This window comes from Malania oleifera, chromosome 6, assembly GCF_029873635.1.
Source record: "Malania oleifera isolate guangnan ecotype guangnan chromosome 6, ASM2987363v1, whole genome shotgun sequence".
Taxonomy (NCBI): domain Eukaryota; kingdom Viridiplantae; phylum Streptophyta; class Magnoliopsida; order Santalales; family Ximeniaceae; genus Malania; species Malania oleifera.
The window spans coordinates 108,376,615-108,397,683 of NC_080422.1; the positions used below are offsets into that span (position 1 = coordinate 108,376,615).

At 36.4% G+C, this 21,069-nt stretch overlaps 2 protein-coding genes across 2 annotated transcripts; one reads left to right on the top strand and one right to left on the bottom strand.

Moving 5' to 3' along the window:
- Window positions 1–10,240: 10,240 nt before the first annotated feature.
- On the top strand, window positions 10,241–11,176 carry LOC131157901 (uncharacterized). Its single transcript, XM_058112357.1, has one exon. The coding sequence runs from the start codon at window positions 10,487–10,489 to the stop codon at window positions 10,994–10,996; it is 510 nt and encodes a 169-aa protein (XP_057968340.1). The 5' UTR covers window positions 10,241–10,486; the 3' UTR covers window positions 10,997–11,176.
- A 322-nt stretch (window positions 11,177–11,498) lies between these two features.
- On the bottom strand, window positions 11,499–19,270 carry LOC131157902 (homeobox protein knotted-1-like 2). The gene is made up of 5 exons (XM_058112358.1): window positions 18,034–19,270; window positions 13,364–13,484; window positions 12,438–12,631; window positions 12,231–12,362; window positions 11,499–12,130 (listed from the first exon to the last, which is right to left on the bottom strand). The coding sequence occupies exons 1-5, from the start codon at window positions 18,676–18,678 to the stop codon at window positions 11,990–11,992; spliced, it is 1,233 nt and encodes a 410-aa protein (XP_057968341.1). The 5' UTR covers window positions 18,679–19,270; the 3' UTR covers window positions 11,499–11,989.
- Window positions 19,271–21,069: the final 1,799 nt, after the last annotated feature.

Here is a 21,069-nt window from a genome sequence, read left to right on the forward strand (position 1 = left end):
CGGCGAAGGCTCCCAAGAATAGGGAAATCTACCCGCTCATACAAGTAGTTTCTCTTTGCCCTAACACGTTGTACAACCTACTGCTACACTTGATACAACCAAGGCACTCGCCTTTCTTAGCAAACCTTCGGGTGAAAAGTTTGTCTCGCCCAAACGTAATATATTCTACCAGCATAAATACTGATAATATCATAATACATTATTTTGTTTGTCATTATTCTACATTTCTCCACTGTTCATGTTTTTATCTTTGACTTTTCATTTCATTTCACTTTAAGTGGCTCTTTCCCATTTTATATTGTTCGCATTTCACATTTCATTTCTATTTCATTCATTTTCATTTTCATTTCATACCCAACATCTTTCAGCTGTTTTACCCAGCATCTTTTAGCTGTCATACATTTACCCAACATCTTTCAGCTGTTTTACCTAAAATTTTTCAGCTGTTATACATTTACCCAACATCTTTCAGCTGTTTTACCCAATATCTTTCAGCTGTTTTACCTAATATTTTTCAGCTGTCATACATTTATCCAGCATTTTCAGCTATTTTACATGGTTGCATTAACACTCATATGCAGCATATGTCATTTAACATTTTCATACTCAATTCATTTCCTGTATATCATGCATCTCATACATATCACACAGTATTCATATTTACTCATGTCACACTATTTAGCAGTGAAATTCATATATATTTCCTATAAAATAAGTCAACTCACATTTAACATTCATATACTTGAAAAATACCTTTAAGTTCTAACATAATTATTCTGAAAAATATTTCACTTTCATCAGTTCAATTTCACATAAATATCTAATAAAACAGCCCTAGGCTCAGAAAGCATAATTTAAAGGGTTGGTATTTTAAACCCAAACTGAAGCATATATATGTATATATAACACAATTCATGTTCCATTAAATTCATAAAAATTCTAATTTAATATATAATTTTCCTCTTACCTGATTTCTTGCACTACGCCAATAGGGACCCCGAAAATATGTTTGCGGTGCTCACCCGAATTCTGAAATTAAAAATTTTAGTTCCATTAAATTAATCCAAAATAAAATATTATTTTAATATTTCCTAGGCCCATGAATTCCAAATCAATAATTATACCCTCAAATATAGTCAACTTACTTATTTTCCCAAATCTAACTCTCGCTTTGGAGTGTGGCCTAAAAAACCCCAATTAAAAATTTACCCTAAGCAAAATGACGACGATCACGACTAGGACACCATAGTGGTGCCCGATCGTCGATTTAACGGCAGATTTAAAACAAAATTAAAAAATTAAGAAAAAATTGTCTTACCCCAGGAATAGTATCTAAGTCGCTCCCACGACAAATCCGCTCTAGTAGAAATGTCGGCAGCGAAACTAGGGATCTAACGGTACCTTCCGTTTCCCGGTCCGCCGCAAATCCGTCGAGAGAGAGAGAGAGAGAGAGAGAGAGAGAGAGAGAGATGAAGACGGAGGGAGCTGGACGAGCAAGAGAATTTCAGGGGAGGTGTGAATCTCTAGATCTCCTGAAGTTATCTTTAGGAGGTTTTCTTATATAAATATATATATATATTATTTAATTAATAATAATAAATATTTAATTAATTAAATTAATTTTAAAAAAATTTAATTTAATTTAATTATTATTATTATTATTTATTATTTATTTTTTTGGATCACTACATTGACAAGGGTTTCTGTATAGAGGTGGAAGATGATCTAACTCATCTCTGACTAGGTGGGTAGTGTACTCGGGTTGACTCATGCAAGTCAACTCTGTGTGTGTGTGTGTGTGTGTGTGTGTGTGTGTGTGTGCTGATTCAGATAACTCGGGTGAGTTCAGTGGGTCCGGGTCAGACATGTATAGGCTTTGGTGGGCTTGGGTCAGATGGGTTCAATTGGGCTGGGGGGTTAAGTCTAACAAATGGGCTTTGGTTATGGGCTGATTTGAAAGTCTCTAAATGGGCTTAGGTCAAGGCATTAAAAAGGGCTTTGCTTTTTGAATTGGGTTTGAGGTTGCGTTTTAAAATGAAATGTGGGCTCTGAAAGAAGGCTTTGAACCCGAGCCCAAGTTCGGTTGGGGCCTAATTTGATGGGTCCAAAATAGGGTTTGGATTCGAGCAGTTAAAATGAATTGGGTTACGCTATTTTAAATGTATGGGTTCGGGGTCTAAACCAAGTTTGAACCCGAGCTTAAGTTCGGGTCAGGGGAGTTCGAGTTTGGCTAGAAATTCAAACTCTGCTTCTAAGTCTGGTTTGAAGGTCTCACTCAGGTTCAGAGTAGGACCTAAGGATTGAATGCCCATACCTGCACTTACTTGCTCACACAACACAATTTACAATTTGAACAGATAGTAAGCGTTAAATTCGAACATATGGTAAGCATATACCTCAGATGCTCTCCTCCTCCTGTCTTTCCCCTCTACTTTCTGTATCTTCCTGGATATCTAGTGGGGAACCAACTCCTCGATTCTAAACTCTAGACTCATAATAGGATGACACCTTGGGGTGTCTTCTGTATCATGAATAGTGTGGTGTGCTTGGAGTGCAACCCTGATCGCTCCATGGAGTTCAGAGCTTTCTGAATTTTAGTGACCCCCTCTCTGGCTCTTTGGTTTGCACGAGTCTCTCCCTAATTCTACAAAGTTGCTTTACTGCTCTTTCTTCTTTCTAAACTGGCAGGACCTCCCCTCCACTTACTTTCTCTCCCAATTCTTATAAAGTATTTATGCTCTCAGTGGGTGTCTAACTACAATGCTAGTCTCCCTATTTATAAGGAGGCTCTAGGCTGATTTGGCGCCAAAAGCTCTAACAGAATTCCCCTCCAACCAACCTGGCAGGGAATATTTATATTCTTTTGCACATGTGATTTTTTGTTAACTGCATTTTTATTTTATTTTTGAATTTCATTTGCTAACCAATGTGCAATTTCTCTTTGTGCGCAAGTGATCCTAGGAGTCGGGGATTGGAAGGCTTGGAATCTTGGCCAAGTGGCATCTCAGGGATGGAGAGCTTTTAATTTATTTCCTATATTTTCCTTTTTTAATTTTTTTAATTTCCTTTGCATGCTGATGTACCCCTGATTCCCTTTTCCTGCAATTACTGTTTGTAACATTCCCTTGTAAGCACTTTTGTGCATACTTTTCTTCTACTTTTCTGTTGTAACTTTTCTTTTTTGTATTTTCATCTACAACCTTATTTTACTTTCCCTATAACATTCTCTGAATGTGTACACACGTGTCTTTTCCTGATCAGCGAGACCTAGGGGGAAGACGCTGATCCATAATTTTGGTGTCACACCAGGAGGTCTGAAAAGCTTGTTGGTGGTTGGAGTTCCTATGTAATAAAAAAAAAAACATAGTTAATAGAACCTGATTTTAATATCCGAACAAAATCCCAATTTTAAAATTATCAAATTTAAAATCAAAGACTTGACTTAAGGACTGCAAAACTCAATTTAAAATTTAATGCTTTGATTTAAAGGACTCAATTTAAAAATCCTAGATTCAAATTAGGAAAACTAGACTCTCAAAATTCTAAAACTTAAAGATTTTGGCTAAAAGTTTGGAAAACATTAATTACAAGGTCCTAACTTAAAAAGGCTCAATTTAAGATTTTCATCACCAATCCCTAGAAATTGAAAACTCAAGGGTGACTTCAATTGATAAATTTATTTTCAAACTAACATTGAGGACTTAAATTTCAGGATTCCAAACGTCCATACTAGACCTAATAAATGCAGTTGATTACAGGATTCTAACTAAAGATTTTTGCAACTAAGAAATACTATACTAAAAATAAAAAAGACTCAACTAAAAACAACTAACTGAAATTTTTAATGAACTTATCTAATTGAAATAAAACAACTCAATCATGGGGATTCAAGGTTTTAATTTCAAAACAAGGGGTTTTGCTTGGGATTCAAAATCAAGTTTTAATTGGTCAGGTTTCTTGGGGAAGCTCGATTAAAATTGGGGTGTCGAAAAATCTAATTAAATTCACATATTCAAATTTAATCGAGAATATTTTAAAAGTGAACTAACATAATATATTCCCCTTACCTCCTTATTCCTAGAGTGGTGCCTACGATCCCCCAAATGGCGAATCCACCCCGGTTAAACTGCTTTGGACCGAAACTAGGATCTTGAAATGATGTTTATCCTTCAATTTGGCTGAGCTCTAGAGAGAAATTGAAGAGGGAGAGAGTTGGCTGAGATCTAGAGAGAAATTGAAGAGGGAGAGAGAGAGAGAGAGAGAGAGAGAGAGAGAGAGAGAGAGAGAGAGAGAGAGAGAGAGAGAGAGAGTTTTTAAACAAAATGAGCTTAAGTTCCTTTTATAGGTTGCTACCCCCAGACAAAACCGTCAACAATTTCCCTAAAATCATCGACGATTTGGTCTTTAACCAAACCGTTTTTTACAGTTTTACCTTTACTGGCTCTCGATAATTCAAAATTGTCGACAGTTTTCTTGAACTCCACCAAACCGTCGACAGTTTGGTCTACACCAAATCAAATTCCCTCTTTTTATTGCTATTATTTTTATTATTATTTTTTCGGGCCTCTACAGTCTCGCTACATAGATCCTTTTTTAACAATAACCTAAGAAAATATACATTGGGACAAAAAGAGTTTGAGTTCCCAACATCAAACTATCATGAGATGATAGGTTTAAACTGTTGTAGCTCAACCCTTAAATCAGAGCCCCAAATGTCAAGAAAATAAAATAAATCATCCAATTCCAAAATTCGAGGCTAATGTGCCTTCACATTTCAACTTGGGACAGCAGACTCCAATAAGCATGATTTTCTTATGAAGTCCTTGAAAAGCCTTTTTTTTAAAATAAATAAATAAATTGAAATTACATTTCCACTTTACACTTAATTCATCCATTACATGAGGCCTAGTTCAAGAATAATAGTTAAGTTCAACCTCATCTGCATTAAGTAAATCATTTACATCAAGCTTGACATTTGCATTTGCATGAAATTGTCACTTGCATCTAATTTAGTTTAAGATTAGTGTTTCCATATATCATTTCATATGCATCATATTTCACACATACATCATCATGAAAATAAAAACCAAGCATCATGTACCGACCTTGAAAGAACATTTTATTTTCATGAAATCCAACACGTTCATGACGTCAAATTTAGTGTAAGAAGACCATGATGATGTACGTGTAAAAATTTCGGCAGAGTATCCTCTTAAAATTGAGTATACCCATCCACGTTTGCACCTGTTCAAAGAGAACAAATTTTATCGGCAAACAATAACAGTGTTTTCACAACTTTCATACACAACTATTTACATTCACAATACATCGAATTACTGTAAAAATTTCGTCAAAGTCTCCTCTTAAAATTGAGTATACCCATCCATGCTTGCACATATTCAAAGAAAACAATTTTCATCGGCAATCGACAACAATATTTTCACAACTTTCATACACAATTGTTTACATTCACACTGCATCAAATTACTATAAAAATTTTAGCAGTCTCCTCTTAAAATCGAGTATATCCATCCATGCTTGCACCTATTCAAAGAAAACAGTTTTCATCGGCAATCGATAATAGTATTTTCACAGCTTTCATACACAATTGCATACATTGAGACTATGCAAACAGTATTTTCCAATGACATATACATATTAAGGAATCCTCAATCCAGACTTCACCAATCCCTATACTACAGGATCTAGAAAGATCAGATCTACCCCCTCCAGTATGTCAATCTGTAGCATAAAACAAAATTTAGTTAGCATAGTCACATCATAAAATCCACATGACAGAAGTACAATGTGTGGCTTAATGTCTACTTACGATGCTCATATATACAGTTGTTCACAAAGCGTCGTGTGATGGACCTATATCACCTGAAGTATGGATCATCTGAATGCAAAGGACTGTCCTCTAGCACCACTGGAATGATATGCTCTCTCTGATCCTGCCATACATTCACATAAATCTTGTAGAAAGTCGTCCAATCGGTCATCCCTAGACCGCGTCTGTAAACTGAATGTAGGTTGTACCCATGAAGATGTATCTCTGATGTCGATAAGGGGTCGGGAATGCCCTAAAGATAGCCAAACTAATGCAAAACTCGGTTAGGGAGATACCACTCTACAATATGAAAACATATAAGTGACACTCGAGCTACCCACAAGTCACTCCCGACGTGATAATTGGTGGGTAAGTCGTTATAATCTCATCTGTGTATGACCTCCATATAAACTGCACAAAAATAGAAAAAAGTTATACGGACTATACATATCTCATACAGAAAAAATAGATTATCTGTTATGAACTTAAACTGTGATTTGTGAATAAAATACCTTATGCTTCCGGTGCATGTCCAACTCGAACCTGTACCAAGGCAACGTATGATGCACAACTGATAAAGCCCTCATGTCGTCCCTCCACCTGTACAAAATGAAAACATAAATATTAGAATGAAACCAAGCATTAAGCACTACTCCATATGTTATAGAGTACAACTTTATTATAACAGAAGTTGTTACTAACCAATATACCAGTGGTAATCGCTTAACTGAACGATCGTCAACATCCCTCGCAATCTGTAGCATACCCAGACGCAAAGGAGATAGGGAGGGGCATCTCTCCTATGCCCAAATCTGAAGTAAACGTAGAGGACTAAAGATCTCCCTCCTTGACGAGGGTGTTGCATGACACATCTCTCTGTACAGCCACACCAAAGTCGCAAATCCCCAACTTTACAAATTAATCTACGTAGGTCCTCTAACAGTGGGAGGAACATCAGATGGGCGTAACTGCCCAACATATCATAAAATAATGTCCCACATATCAATCACAAAATGTGGTCTCGTGCAAAGAAGACTACACTCTGATCATCCGCATCTGCTAGTAAATTACTGAACTGCTCCTGTAGATATCGTATGTGGATGCGGGAACTGTGCATCGCAGTGTCAAGTGGCACAACTCCCAACAATCGATGGCACATATGGCGCAGTGCCACTCATCCCTAGAGATATGCCTCACCATCTGTCAATCTGCACATATAACCAGTGACAGGCCTTTCGTCAATAGGCAATCTGAACAAAATCGCGATGTCCTGTAACACGATCATCACCTCACCATACAATAGGTGGAACGTATGTGTCTCCGGCCTCCATCGCTCCACAAAGGCCATTACTAAATGTTAATCCAACTACACTACGTAGAAGTCATGGTGCGTTCGAGCATGATAAATCCTCTCCACAACTATCAACTAATCCTTGGACCTAAAGAGCATCCCTTTACACAACTTGGATGACTCATCCCAATGAGTCACTTGTATAAGGAGCTCCATTTGGTATGACACATGCATCCTCTATATCAATTTGAGTGTATATTGGAGGATCGTCCATAAACTGTGCATTATAGATGTCATCATTCGTTTCACCAGGGGGGTGGATTCACATCATCGGTGAACTCATTTAACCCTCCAGTAGTTTCTTACTCTTAGTTTTCCTTGTCTTCTAAATGAACATCGTTCGTAATGTTCATTCCCTCGTCCAAAGCAATGTTCGCAATGGCATACAAATCAGCAGGAACTTCAACGTGCCAGGACTGTTCATCCATGTGATAAATAGGCATTTCATACGTCGATGACCAGAACGACAATCTCAAATCTTCATCAAATCCACAGCAGTCAAATCATCCCCACCAAACTTTGCACTCTTGTACTGCTCATTCATACCACATGCAGCCATTTCATAATGACATGTTGATTGGGTGTCTTCTTGCACTTCAGCCACTTATTCGGCAAGCGTCTCCGTCTGCCTATCCTCGGCAACACCAATTTAAGGAATGGTCTCCATAGATAACTGTACACTTAAAATATTTGTGTCAGAGCTGTGTGCATCCAATAAAATGTGCAGATCATAGTCATCTGTTATAGGAACAGCCTCATAGAGTACTATATTATTTAACTCCCACAAAGGGTATCTTGAGGTCACCCGCAATACATACTGGTTTGGATCAATATGAAAATTTTGTATATCCTCGCATACAATTTGTCTAATTTTGCCCTATTGCCAATTTGAATTACTCGAACAGACTTAGTAACATAACTAACACCTTCTTCTCTTGTGATAATTTCCCTCTCTCCCCCCTCCCCCATGTATAACAACACAGTCACTGGAACACTGTTAAACTTCCTGCCATTTAGATCGGCCCTCAAGAAGTAGTAAAGACTTACAAAAAACAAAAAATCATATACTTTAGACTTTGATTAATTGGAAAATTATTTTTTTGTATTACACTTCAATCTATAAAGAAAACAACAAACTATTTGGATGATGAGAACATGGAAAATGTTATCTTAAACTATGCATTGGAAGAACTACGGGGTTGTTTGGTATCTTTTATTTATTTTATATTTTTTGTTTCCATGCCTTTACTATGGAGAAAAATGACGTGTCTTTTTTTTTAACTAGTTTTGTTACTATGGAGAAAAATGACGTGCTTAACTAGTTTTGATTCTCGTTTTTTTTTTTTTTTGGAAAAAAAAAAAACTAAAAAATAGATATTATGAATGCTCTCAAATTTCAAATCAATGCACAAAACCTCTTTTTCCCTAGTTTTTTTATGAAGGATTCACAATCGAACCTATCATACTCCATATCTAACCCACAACCACGTGAGAAATGTATTTAAGAATAGAATACAAATTTGATATAACAAAAAATATATACAATAAAAAATGATTGGAATCGTAATGCATTAACTCAATTTCACACAGAGCACAAAAATAAAAAATGACCTCTCACATTTACTTCATTAGAAATAATTAATCTTTTCTTTGAAATATAAGGATATGGAGAGAAATTTTGAATTTTACTTGCGAACGGAGGCCCCAAATTAAGATAGCTCCTAGCCTCCTATAATCTTTGAAACTCATACAACATATCAACTGAAGAAAGATAGAAGAAGCCTAAATAAGGAACAATACATATTAAAATACGTATGATAATTTTGCATGGTATATTTTTCAGAATTTCAAAGAATCAAACACAACTTTTACATGGAAAAAATGAATAAATATAAGAAAGGATCTAAAATTCTCCTTAGATAACCTTAGCCAAAGGAAATAAGTGCTTCATTTCCTTACTAATTTAGAAGACCCCTCATCTAGAAAGAGAAACCCCAATTGTTTAAAGAACATGAGAGCAAATCAAAGGGCACTATGTACATGTATCATAAGTAACATCAACAAAAAAATCAAACCCTAACCACAAATTCAAATAAACATCAACAAATCGCCAAATTCAAATTAACATCAACAAAAAAATTCAAATTCAAAAAAAGAACAAATTGGACATGAAAACAAGAATAAATTCAAATAAATTAAATATGAACAAATCAATACATGAAAAAACCCTAACCTCAAATTAGGGGCTCCCAAATGATGCTTCAAGTCACCAAATTTGGTTCAATGCAATCAAATTCAACGGATCAAATACTAATTTCTACCACATAAATTTGTACTCAAATTTCGAATTTTAACAAAACAAGAAGAATGTTTAAATGTAGGAAACATACCTCATCTCTCTCCTTTATATAACATCTTCCATGATGTTCGAATTTGGCCTTGTCTCACAACGGTCGGCTCTCCAATCCGAAGCAACGGTCGCCTACAAGGCCGTCAAATCGTCCAGCCATCAGCTCGTCCTTTCCTTTCCTTAGCGTCAGCCTACTATGCGATTTGCAGAGAAAAAGGAAGGAAAAAGACGAGAAATACCAGACCAAAAAATACTTAATCATCCAGCGTTTTTTGGCTGTCACGTGTTAAACAACGCATACCTCTCCCACACTAAAAGATATTCGACCATCCAGTATCTTTTGTTTAAAAAAACATTGGACGGCCTAGTGTTTTTTAGGACGCACCAAATGGAAAAATAAAATATTTCAAGCTTTTCTTAAATATTTATATATAAAATAAAATTAAAAACGGAAAAAAAAAAAAAAAAAAAACTCCCATATATTGGTCCTAATTCCTAAGGGTGCCCTAATAATGAAGCTACGTAGGATGGCGTGCTACTTGGCGCCGAAGATATTGACCAAAAGTCAAAGGCTACTGTCTAGAGAAGAATGTCCCGCAGGGATGGCGAAGTAAAAGCTGCAGCCCGCGTTGAACCCACCTTATGGTCAGCGAGAAATGGGTAGTGGACATAAATATAAATATGGGCGAGGGAAGAAATTACAGAGAAGGAGACGTAGGAGTACTGTTGATTAGTTGTGATCTGCAATCTGCAATTTCCCAATTATAATTTCTTAATCACTTCCTAACCTAACATCATGTCTTTTCTCTGATATTTCCTCCCACCTCTCCAAGCAGTTCTGCAAAATTATCACATTCATTGGTCATATCTATATATATAAACAAAAACCTCACCTCCCCAATTCTATCAAACCAGCCCCTCTCTCTCTCTCTCTCTCTCTCTCTCTCTCTCTCTCATGGCAGCACCACCTCAAGAGAAATTACAGACGTTTGTCAAGAACAATAATAGTAGCAGTACGAGGCCATTAACAGCACTGCATGAAGAAGAAGAAGAAGAGCAAGAGAGCTTCTCGGCAGGAGGAGGGCTCTGCGGCTGTTGTGGGTTCTTTTGGGGCCAGAGCAGCAACGAAGATAGGTACCTGTTGCGACAGAAAACAGGGGAGAACAGAGGAGGAGAAGGAGGAGGAGGAGGAGGAGGAGCATGGTGGTCGGCGGAGAAGCTGGTGAAGAAGGCGAAGGAGGCGTCGGAGGTCATGGCGGGGCCCAAGTGGAAGACCTTCTTACGGAAGCTCGGGAACAAAAACAAGAAGGGCAGGTTCCAGTACGACCCACGTAGCTACGCCCTCAACTTCGACGACGCCGGCGACGGCCGTTCGCCGGATGACGATGATTTTCTGCTAGATTTTTCCGATAGACGCGTTGCTTCTTCGTTTTCAGATGACAAACGAGTAATTAATGGTTCATGACCATATATATATATATATATATATATATATATATTACATATATGCTGTCTTGGATGGCTTCAGCTACATCCATGCATATACTCAATTGGGTCTCTCCCGATCGCCTTTGCTTGTAATTTTATTTGTCACATCGATAAATAGTTGTTTAGTTAATTACAAGGATTCATGACTTCACATCAACCCACTCGTATATTCTTTTCCATTTCCATTTCTCTTCCTCCATCGTCTTACGTTACTGGTATAATTATATAAATCAGTGGATAAAAAAATGTCGAATGTGGATGAGAACCAAAGCCCAAAAGCTACCACATAGTTCCAACAACAACAAAAGCTGTCAAAAAAGACAGCAGCAATACTACTTAAAAGTACGGTTTCAATATTTCCCATACATAATCCTTTGTATAAAGGGTTGGGCGGAGGCTAGATCAGACAGAATCCCCTATTGCAGAATGTCCTGTAAATCCAGAGGAAGCAAACCCAACCAGACAAGAAAACAACACGGTTTTCATAACATGCCATATATAATTGCCACCAGAAAACAAAGCCAGTACTCATATTAATTACATATAAAAAAGCAAAAAAAATGAGACTCGATCTTAAATCAATACACATTCGTGGTACAAGCTGTCACACTAATTCTGTTTACACATATATAGAACTTTCCAATTTCATGAAGCTAACCACCAGAGTAATCAGATGATGCAAGCCTCGTCTAATTAAGAGATTACACCTTGTTTGAGTTTCTGTATAAGCAAAGTAATAAACTCCTAATGTATGGTAACTGCGAGCTTCCTTCGCAGCCCAATTCTTTAATCTTAAAATTACCCTCCCCGTGTGATGCTGGGAATGCTTTTTGGGTTTTAGGATGAAGTTGTCAATTTACATGAGGTGCTGGTTTCGGGTTTCACCTGCATTACTTCTTTCCCAGCTGAAGTTGGCAAAAAGCTGTCGATGGAATCAGAGCTTAAAGAAGAAACACTTGCTTTAATCAGCCTACCGCTTTCGCTTGCTCTTCGAAACAGAGGAAGACGAAGCGTTGCTGTGCCAATTCCTTTTCCTTTGGTTAATGAACCAGTTGTTAATCTGCTTTAACTGCAAGCCTGTTTCTTGAACCAATTTTGTTTTGTCTTCCTCCTGGGGGGAAAAAGAGTGAAACCAGTTAAGGGCAGTTTAGGAGTCAGCAAGAGAAAGAACGACTGAATTTGATATTAAAGGAGTTCATTGCCACACTTACTGTTGGGTATGGCCACTTGGAATGTGCTTGCCACCAAGCTTTTAAGAGGGAGGTCGTGTCACCGGGCAGTTTTCCTGCTCTCCTCTTCCGTAGGATTTCCTCTCTAACGTCCACAATCTTCTCCTTGTAACCCTGCAAAACAAAAAAACTTACTTTTTGCACTGATCGTGTGGAGCATGCACTTCAGGAAATTTTGTGCACTCTTACCTGTTTCAGCTCATGCTTCAACTCCTGCCTTACACGCTCCATTAATGACCTCTCACTTTCGGTTGGAACAAGGGGACCAAAGCCCATGGTGTCTGCTCCATCCAGACTTCCATCATACAAGTTGGTGTCACCATCAACTTGGTTGTCATCATCATCAGACATCGTAGCTCCTGTGCCTTCACCCGATGATACACCTGTTCACACATCAATGTTTGTAACGTTGCCACTGAAATCTTCTGAGTAGGAAGAAATTTTAAATTGATATAACATGAGCCTGTGTAGTTCGAAACGTGCCACCACAGTGCTTTTGTTTCATGTTTTGTTTTATGCTTGCATATTTTTGGAACCAAAACATGTGTATGCTGAAACATTTTTCATATGTTTAGGTTCTAGAAGGTGAAAATAGGAACAGAAACAACACAAACATTACAAACACTAGCTGGTTAACCATGTGAAGGACTGAAAAATCAGGGGACAAGTTTTCTTTGGCTCAATCAGCAGACAGCAACAAGAACCAAACATTGCACCGCCAGCCTACTAGTGTGAGAATTAGAAGGGGAATTCTTTTCAAGGCACAGTACAGCAAAAATTGTGGAGTTGGGGCACAAGTTTTCAATTCAAGGAAGTTAAACTCGATCCCAAGAGTAACTCATACAAAAGTGATACACACAAGATGTATCAGCATGGATCAAGTGAGAAGAATGTAACCAAAAAATTTCAATGAAATATCCTACCATTGTAGTAAACTAAATATCAAGTGGGTTGTTCATTGACAAAAATACTGGCAGTCTAACTTCATAATTGATCAGAGAATGCAAAGACATCTAAAAAAGACATGTTATTTCTACTATTATTCAACTTGAACTATTTGTAATTTTCCCTCGTTTTTGGAGTGAAAGAATGAGAGATGGACAGGGAAGAATCACCTGTTAAGCTTTGTAGAGATTGCTCGAGCTCCCAGCAAGCCATTACTGCTTCCATAGCGTGAACACGGACATGTTGTTGCAATTGTTCTTTGAAGGAACAAAGCAATAGAACATAATGCGTCTACATCAGAAAGTAAAAGAACAAAGGAAATGGAGGAGAAAAGTGATTCAGACTAAAAGGAACGAAACTGGATTAGTCCTAATGAATTCATACTGTGGTCAATCAGTCAATATAATTACACCATGCACATGAATAATATAGCACAAACAACAGCTTGTCCCAACAGAAAGTCTTGCATCAGCCTTATTCCAAACAAGATGGGAAGGGCAGCCAAGACTTAAATAAATATCAGGCAAAAATATCAAGCTATATGGTCCCACAGTGTCATAATTAAACTGAAAGAGAAACAATTTGTACAAAAACAAACGGCCATGATTAATATGCTTAATTATTATTATGAACATCCATAAGAATTAATAACTATGTCACTAAACATCATTTCTCAATATGCACTAAAAGTTTAGAATATCAACTACAGTATCACAAATTAAACAGGAATTAACTGCATTCAAAACCAACTCAGTAAAGGACTGTTGAGTGGGAAGCTAAAACCAGTAAATCAATGACAAGAATTTAGCACATGAAAATCCTAAAATCAATGCACATAATAATCAATATTGTAGCTTTCTTTCTAGTGGTTTCGCAATGTCCTGATGAAAGGTTTAGAACTAGTGCCCACATCAGTTTAAGTTGGGTTAACATTCCATTTTCATATCCATGGATGAGTTACGTCTTCAAGATAAGGTTTAGGTTTTTCAGATGTCAAATCATTAATTAGGAATAGTGCCTCCCCAGATCAGGAAAATTTAGACTTTAAACTGAGTTCATTCTTTTTGCTGGTAAAACTAATTCTCCATGCATGAAAAGCTCACCCGTCCCCGTCTGTCTCTAAGCCATACAAAATAAAGGTTTCCCTACTTAGGTTAGGTTTGGTTCACCATAATTTCCTATGAATATAGTGGTTATAATACAAAGATTTGATAGTTTACACAGAAAATTATGACCACAAAGCAAATAACCATGCCAATTAAATTTGCTATCACCATAAGTACCAAATTTCACTATTGGAACGTATTACTGTATCCTTATACAATTTTTATAATGTTCTCACTGTATTCCATCCTATTAAGAGAAATATAACCTTAGGGAGGAATTGGAGTCTCCATTTAAATGCGTTTATACTCTAAACATAGTAGCTTCATTAACCTGAACCTGCACAGTGAATGCTCAATATTAATATAGAGACAGCAATGCTATAATATTTTTCCCATTTGCACTGCATACGAAAGTTTCCAGCTCGCCTATGAGTTAAAAATTCCCAAATAGCTGCACCATAGACCTACAATCAAATCCCACCTTCATCACAACAAAGTTTTTATGGGTATAAAAGAGGGCCACTCTGAATTGTGCTTTGCTAAAAAAAAGGGGGTTTTACAGGTGCGATAGAGGGCCAGCCCTGGTTGTTCTTTGCACACCTAAAGATGAGAAATCCTCACCAAATATGAAAGACAAAAAGTTCCTCATAATTCAAGCCCTGAAAAAATTGTATTCCCACTTAGGTTGGAACTATTAAGAGATGCCTGAAAACCAAATCTTTTCGAAGGTGATATTTAGTATCACACATTCCCTTCTTGAATGCATTGATACTGTTTATATCTGAATATGTACAACTCAATTATGCCTGAGTTAGGTAGCCCAACTCACAGCCCTATTTATGCCTGACTCACACATAACTACGAAAGTTGGAACTCTTATTTTCCCTACACCACAAAAAGGTAACCATACACAGCAAATTAGCAATGTATTCAACAAGAAAGATTTAAACATATCTGATTTAGAAACATATCCTAACAAAATCCAACTCTAAATGGTTTGCCCAAGTCTGGACCCAATTATGGAAAATTATATTAATTAGGTAAAAAAAATTCCTAACTTGAAAAAGTAATCAATGGAAGCTAAAATGCACTGCCGAGCATCACCCAGCATATCATTGGACTTTATGCTTGCCGTTATTGGCTTTGTACCAAAGATCAAAGAATCACAATATTTTCCAACTCCATATCTAAGAAACCAAACTCTGACAAGTCTTCATTAATTCAACCAAGGGAAAAAAAACCTTCTTTTAAGTCAATCTTATGTCTTATCATCCTTTAACCTTTTTTCTCTGAATCTTCCATTTTGAACTTCAAACTCTTATATTGCTTCCAAGGCCTTTAAACTTGAAACATCTTCATGAAACTCCCAAAATTGAAATCGGTTTTACATCCTGTAAACTGCTGAACTGTATTACCTACAGCTGTGATGCTCACTCAAGTGGCATATTCTAAACTTTTTTTTCTGCAAGATCTCCCAAAAGAAGATGGGGAAAATCCCATTATTCATAAAATTGAATTATCAATAATCAATAATAATAATAATATATTAATAATAATTATTGAATAGATCAACTGATCATCCAATAATGATTAACATGAGTATCGCAAGCAAACAATATGCCTCCAATTTGAAACTTCAAACCATGCAAATGCAACAAAAAACCAATTAGCAGATCAACATCCCAATTCTTGCATCAATTTTCAGAAACCTTTTCTGCCAAGCAACTGATTTCCAAAACTAGCACTACCACTAACTCATCTTTTGATTATGCTGAAGTCCCAACGACTATACAGAAAAATCTCTATACCAACGACTATACGCTATTCTTCCACCTTCTGCACACCCTTGCATGTACAAGAAACATACAGAAGCACCACTTTGAGAAAAAATTCCACAAAAAGAACAAGTTTAGACCGTCGCCAAAAAATTCTTCAGGGAAATTATAGTTGACTTTGTTAGCTTTAATATATGTAGTGAACAAAATATGATTCTTAAAGATCCCAGTTGTCAAAATGCACTCTCTAGAGTTTGACAAACCCATGGCTAGGGAGAATATTTATTTTTACTATTTCTGACATATTTGTCACTTTGAAAAACAAGTTATTAGTGCTAATTCAAAATCAAATTAAGAAGACCTACCCATCTACATCAAGTCATCAATAGATGTTTTATTGAGCATATAGCAGAGAGAAAAATGAACATTTTTTTTTTTTTTTGCATAAATTGGAAATGGGCACTTCATTTTCCAAACCAGAACAAATTCCACAACACAGCAAGGACCAAGACATTTATTAAGTGGAAGAAAGAGATATATCAACAAGAGATTCTGCAAAACACTCCCAAAGTCCAATTATTGGACAACTCAAACAGCATGATTCCTCAGAAGAAGCACCAAGACATTCTGCTTATTTAATATCCATCAGTAAAAAGTCCAGAGCTGTATTATCGATAAGGAATTTTATACGTCTAAAACATCATCTTTCAAAACCCAGATGAAGCAAAATTCCCCCTGCATCAGACAAATTTCTCTCTCTCTCTCTCTCTCTGTAAAATTTGAGCTCTTGATGATTCCAACTGATCAAAATATCATCTTTCAAGGCCCATAAGAAGAGAATGAATGCCAAGTGGTCTTCTCCTTCACTCCTCACCCTCATCTCTCTCTCTCTCTCTCAACTTTTAGTTCAAAGAAGCACTTAACAATAAAAAATCAACAAACCAATGTTATAAAAGGCGAAGCGCTTTACTTCTAATCCTAAAGAGGCAAGGCATAAGCCTTAAAACGTTGGGGCATAAGCCTTTTGAATTTTTTGTTTCTTTTACATAAAAATATCTATAAATTACATATATTCTAAAAATAAAGAAACAAATTAAGAGAATCACAATTATAATGTTTAAATATATATATATATATATATATATATATAATTTGCAAACTATTAGCTAACCATTCAAATTTGTCAGGTTGAATTCATTACGTAAAATCATGACAAAAGATAGTTATACCATTATAAAGTTGAAATTATTTTTCAAGTTTAAGATACAACTCTCATACATTTTGAGAAGATTGAGGTTGAAGATTTTTAGTAACCAAATCTAACTTGACAATCACACACCCAAAATGCGCAAGACTTAACTAAAAAGGCATAGTAGGCATGTAAGCCAAAATTTTTTCCGAATTTAATATTTTAAATTGACCCTCAAAGCGTTTTAGGCATGCCTTGTCATGAGGACAACCTCAATTGAGCCTTTTAAACATTGCAACAAATTATAAGCGCTTATGAGTAGTAACTTGCACCAAAAGCCCCAAATTATTACCTATATTTCGCATTCGTCCCCACACTTAAAAATTTTTCTCACCAACATTCCCAAACTTCTTAGATAGTTTCAATTTCGACCCACTATTCCCAATTGAAGGATTCTGCACTAAACTCTAAACAATCGCTGCCCAATTAAATTACATCAACAGTCCTCCAAATACTCACCAAGGTCCACTTGTCCCTATATGAAATCATTTTGAAAGTTTGGGATCAATAGTGAGAAAAATTAAAGTTGAGGATGAGTATGAAATATGGTTAAAAGTTTGAGGGCTATTGTTGTAATTTACCCAATCATAACTATTGCGACTCAGTTAGCCAAATGAGAGGGCACAATATTTATATTTAATAATCGATCCCCACAAAAATATATATTATCAAAGGGCAAAAATGGAAACACGACAAATTAAGATTCTAACCATGAACTGGTCAAGCTCCTTCTCGTTCAAACCCTCGCCGGCGTTCCCAACCACAGGGTACTTCGCTGCCACGCGCGGCGACTGCGCGAGCTGCGCGTCGATCCTCGGCAGCTGATCCACCGGCGTCGCGATCCTCAAGCACGACACGTGCGCCGACAACAGCTGCTCGTACAACGGGTGCGCCAGAACGTCCGCCTTGTACCGCGCGCTCTCCCAATTCTCTGCACCCGTGCCGCACTCCATCGCCTCCCTCCCGTTGCTCTCGCGGCTCGACGCCGCGACGTCGTCGTTTTCCCTTGGTAGCCACCGGCCCGGCGACTCCGAATTGGTCTGCAGGTGGAGAAACCTCCCGTCGGCGAACTGGCCCTGCTGCCGGAGAATCGGGCTGTTGAGCCACGTGGGCGCCCCGGTTCCTCCGGAAAAAGGCGGCAGCGGCGGGTGATGGTGGTCGGCGGTGGGTTTCACCGCCGACTCCAGAATCAGCCTGTGCACGTCCTTTGGGTTGGGGTCCTCCCTGTCGGACGACGACGTTCGGCCGAGATGTTCCGGCGAAATTCCCCGTAAAACAGCCGCGTTTTCGCCCAAGTGCTGTTCGGTAAAATGCTGAAGCGCCATTTCGTGGGAGAGGTGGCCGTGGAACGCCATGAAGACTTTACTTTTTCACGCCAATAATCCCATCCCAACCGCGAGAGAGAGAGAGAGAGAGAGAGAGAGAGAGAGAGAGAGAGAGAGAGAGTAGGGAAAAAAAAAAAAAAAAAGGCTTATTACAAAAAAAGGGTCGCAGTGTCGGTGACGATGGTGGCGGGGGTGGTGATGGCGGCGGCCGGTGCCGAATTTAAGTGGGAAGGAGCGAAGTTGGAAGAAGAAAAGGCAGGGGAAAAGTTGATTTTGGGGCGAAGACTTTGTGGGAGGGAGTGGGTAGCGCCGGGACCGAGTGGTGGTGATCGGAGGGCGGACGGAATGTCCACGTGGGAGGCGTGGATAATTCGATGATCCTGGAGAAGGGTCATATAAGACAAAAGGTAATATCTAGTTATCTACGATGCTAGGCCGACGAACAACTACGTGACACTACTTCATGCTCTCCTGTACTCCTGTTTCGCACTTGGCAGCCCTCGCACTGTACCGGTGACCGGCTATTGCCGGTGTATCAACCGGCCAGGGCTCTTATATGCTTTTTTTATCTTCTTCTTTTTGTTTTTTATTTTTTACTAGAAAGATCTTAGTAACATCAAAATATTTTTTTGTTTTCAACCAAAAAGAGTCAAACACTTAATATTTCATTAGGTTTATACTAAAAATAATTTCAAATTCAAATTTTAAGGAAGGATATAAAAAGGATGTGAAATCATAATCAAATTAAATTGTAAAGCAAAAAAATTTGACCTCCCATTTGATGAAAAGACATTCATATTCCCTTTGCATGAATTTCTTACAACATTAATTTATCAAAAAAATACAAGTATTTCCTTTTATTATGTAAAATAACAAGTCTTTTGATGAAAGTTTTGTATCTTTTTGACAAAACAGATCGTAACATTTTTTAAATCTGAGTAAAGATCAATGAAATTTTTTAAACCACAAGAAAGAGCCCTATTTTTTAACCAAACCTCATAGAAGTTAAGTATTTTTTGTCCTATATTTTATTGTGCAATTCATATGCCTCGAATTGACCCCCCCAAAAAAAAAAAAAAGTCGTTTTGAGGTATTGCTTTGTGAGTTAATTCAACATAAAAGCACCCCAAAAATAACTATTTTAAGATATATTTGTTTCCCAACATTTTTCAAGATTTCCAATAATATAATATCCATGACAATTTCAATCCCATATTTGTTTCAATATGGAAGTATGAGCGGCAAGCTTATTCATATTTGGATTCATATGAAACATGAGCATCTTATTCCGTGCTCTCCTATAGGTAAGTTTCATTAGAATTTCTATTTCCATGAAAATCCTACTTTTGGACAAAGTTGCTTTAATTATTTTAAATTTTGAACAATAATGCCCCTATAATATAATATAACCATACTCTATTGTTATATTTAAAATAATAAATTATTAATAAAATAAAAGTAAATATTTTAAGTAAGCCTGAAAATTAATTATTTTAATTAGAATATATATAATGTAAATTAAAGATATTAATTGAAATGTTTTATTAAATTTTCCTCAATTATTAATTAAAAATTAATCAAAAAATATTAAAATGACAATTAAAAATATAAATTAACATAAAATTTAGTTAATTTTTAATTGAGAATATTAAAAATGCCGATTGCAAATATTTATCAAAACTTTTTTAACTAATTTTTCAATCAGACAATATTTTTTAAAATATCTATTAAGAGTGTTAACTAATTAAGATTTTAATTGACATTTGTAGTTTACTTAATAAGCAATATAAATATTTTATAAAATTTAATATTTAAACACTATTGCCCTCAATTATTTTGGTTAAGCGATTATTAACTGTTAAATATTTTAAATTTATGATTATTTAAAATCTAGGACATAAATTTAATTAAGTAAGTTTATGTATTGAAAAATATTATTTTTCTTTATATATTCATTGCACACATGAAGAGTATAATAGTTATCTTCTTAAAAATACCTATCAGGATTTCCATATTGAATTAAACACTGACATGGAAATCCCTGCATATTTTTAGAAACTTTAAAATGCAAACCAGACAAAAATATTCTCATAAGGCAGGAATCTGATTCCCAAGAATGAGATTTCTAAGAAAAGGAATATGCTTAAATACATTACTATGCGGACTAACAAACCCCAATAAATCAAACTGGGGAATATCTTATCAAGATCAAATCGGTCTTGGCTTATATAATTATGACTAATCCTTGCACTAACCTATGGCTACATGTAGTCTTTTTCTTTCTTTTTTCTTTTTTTTAATCGTATAATAAATTATATGAATCCTAAGTCTATACCTAGATATATATTATCATGAGGTCAATGGATAATTTAATTTACTTGCTACATTCTTAGTACATCATTGAATTCAATATCAATGCCA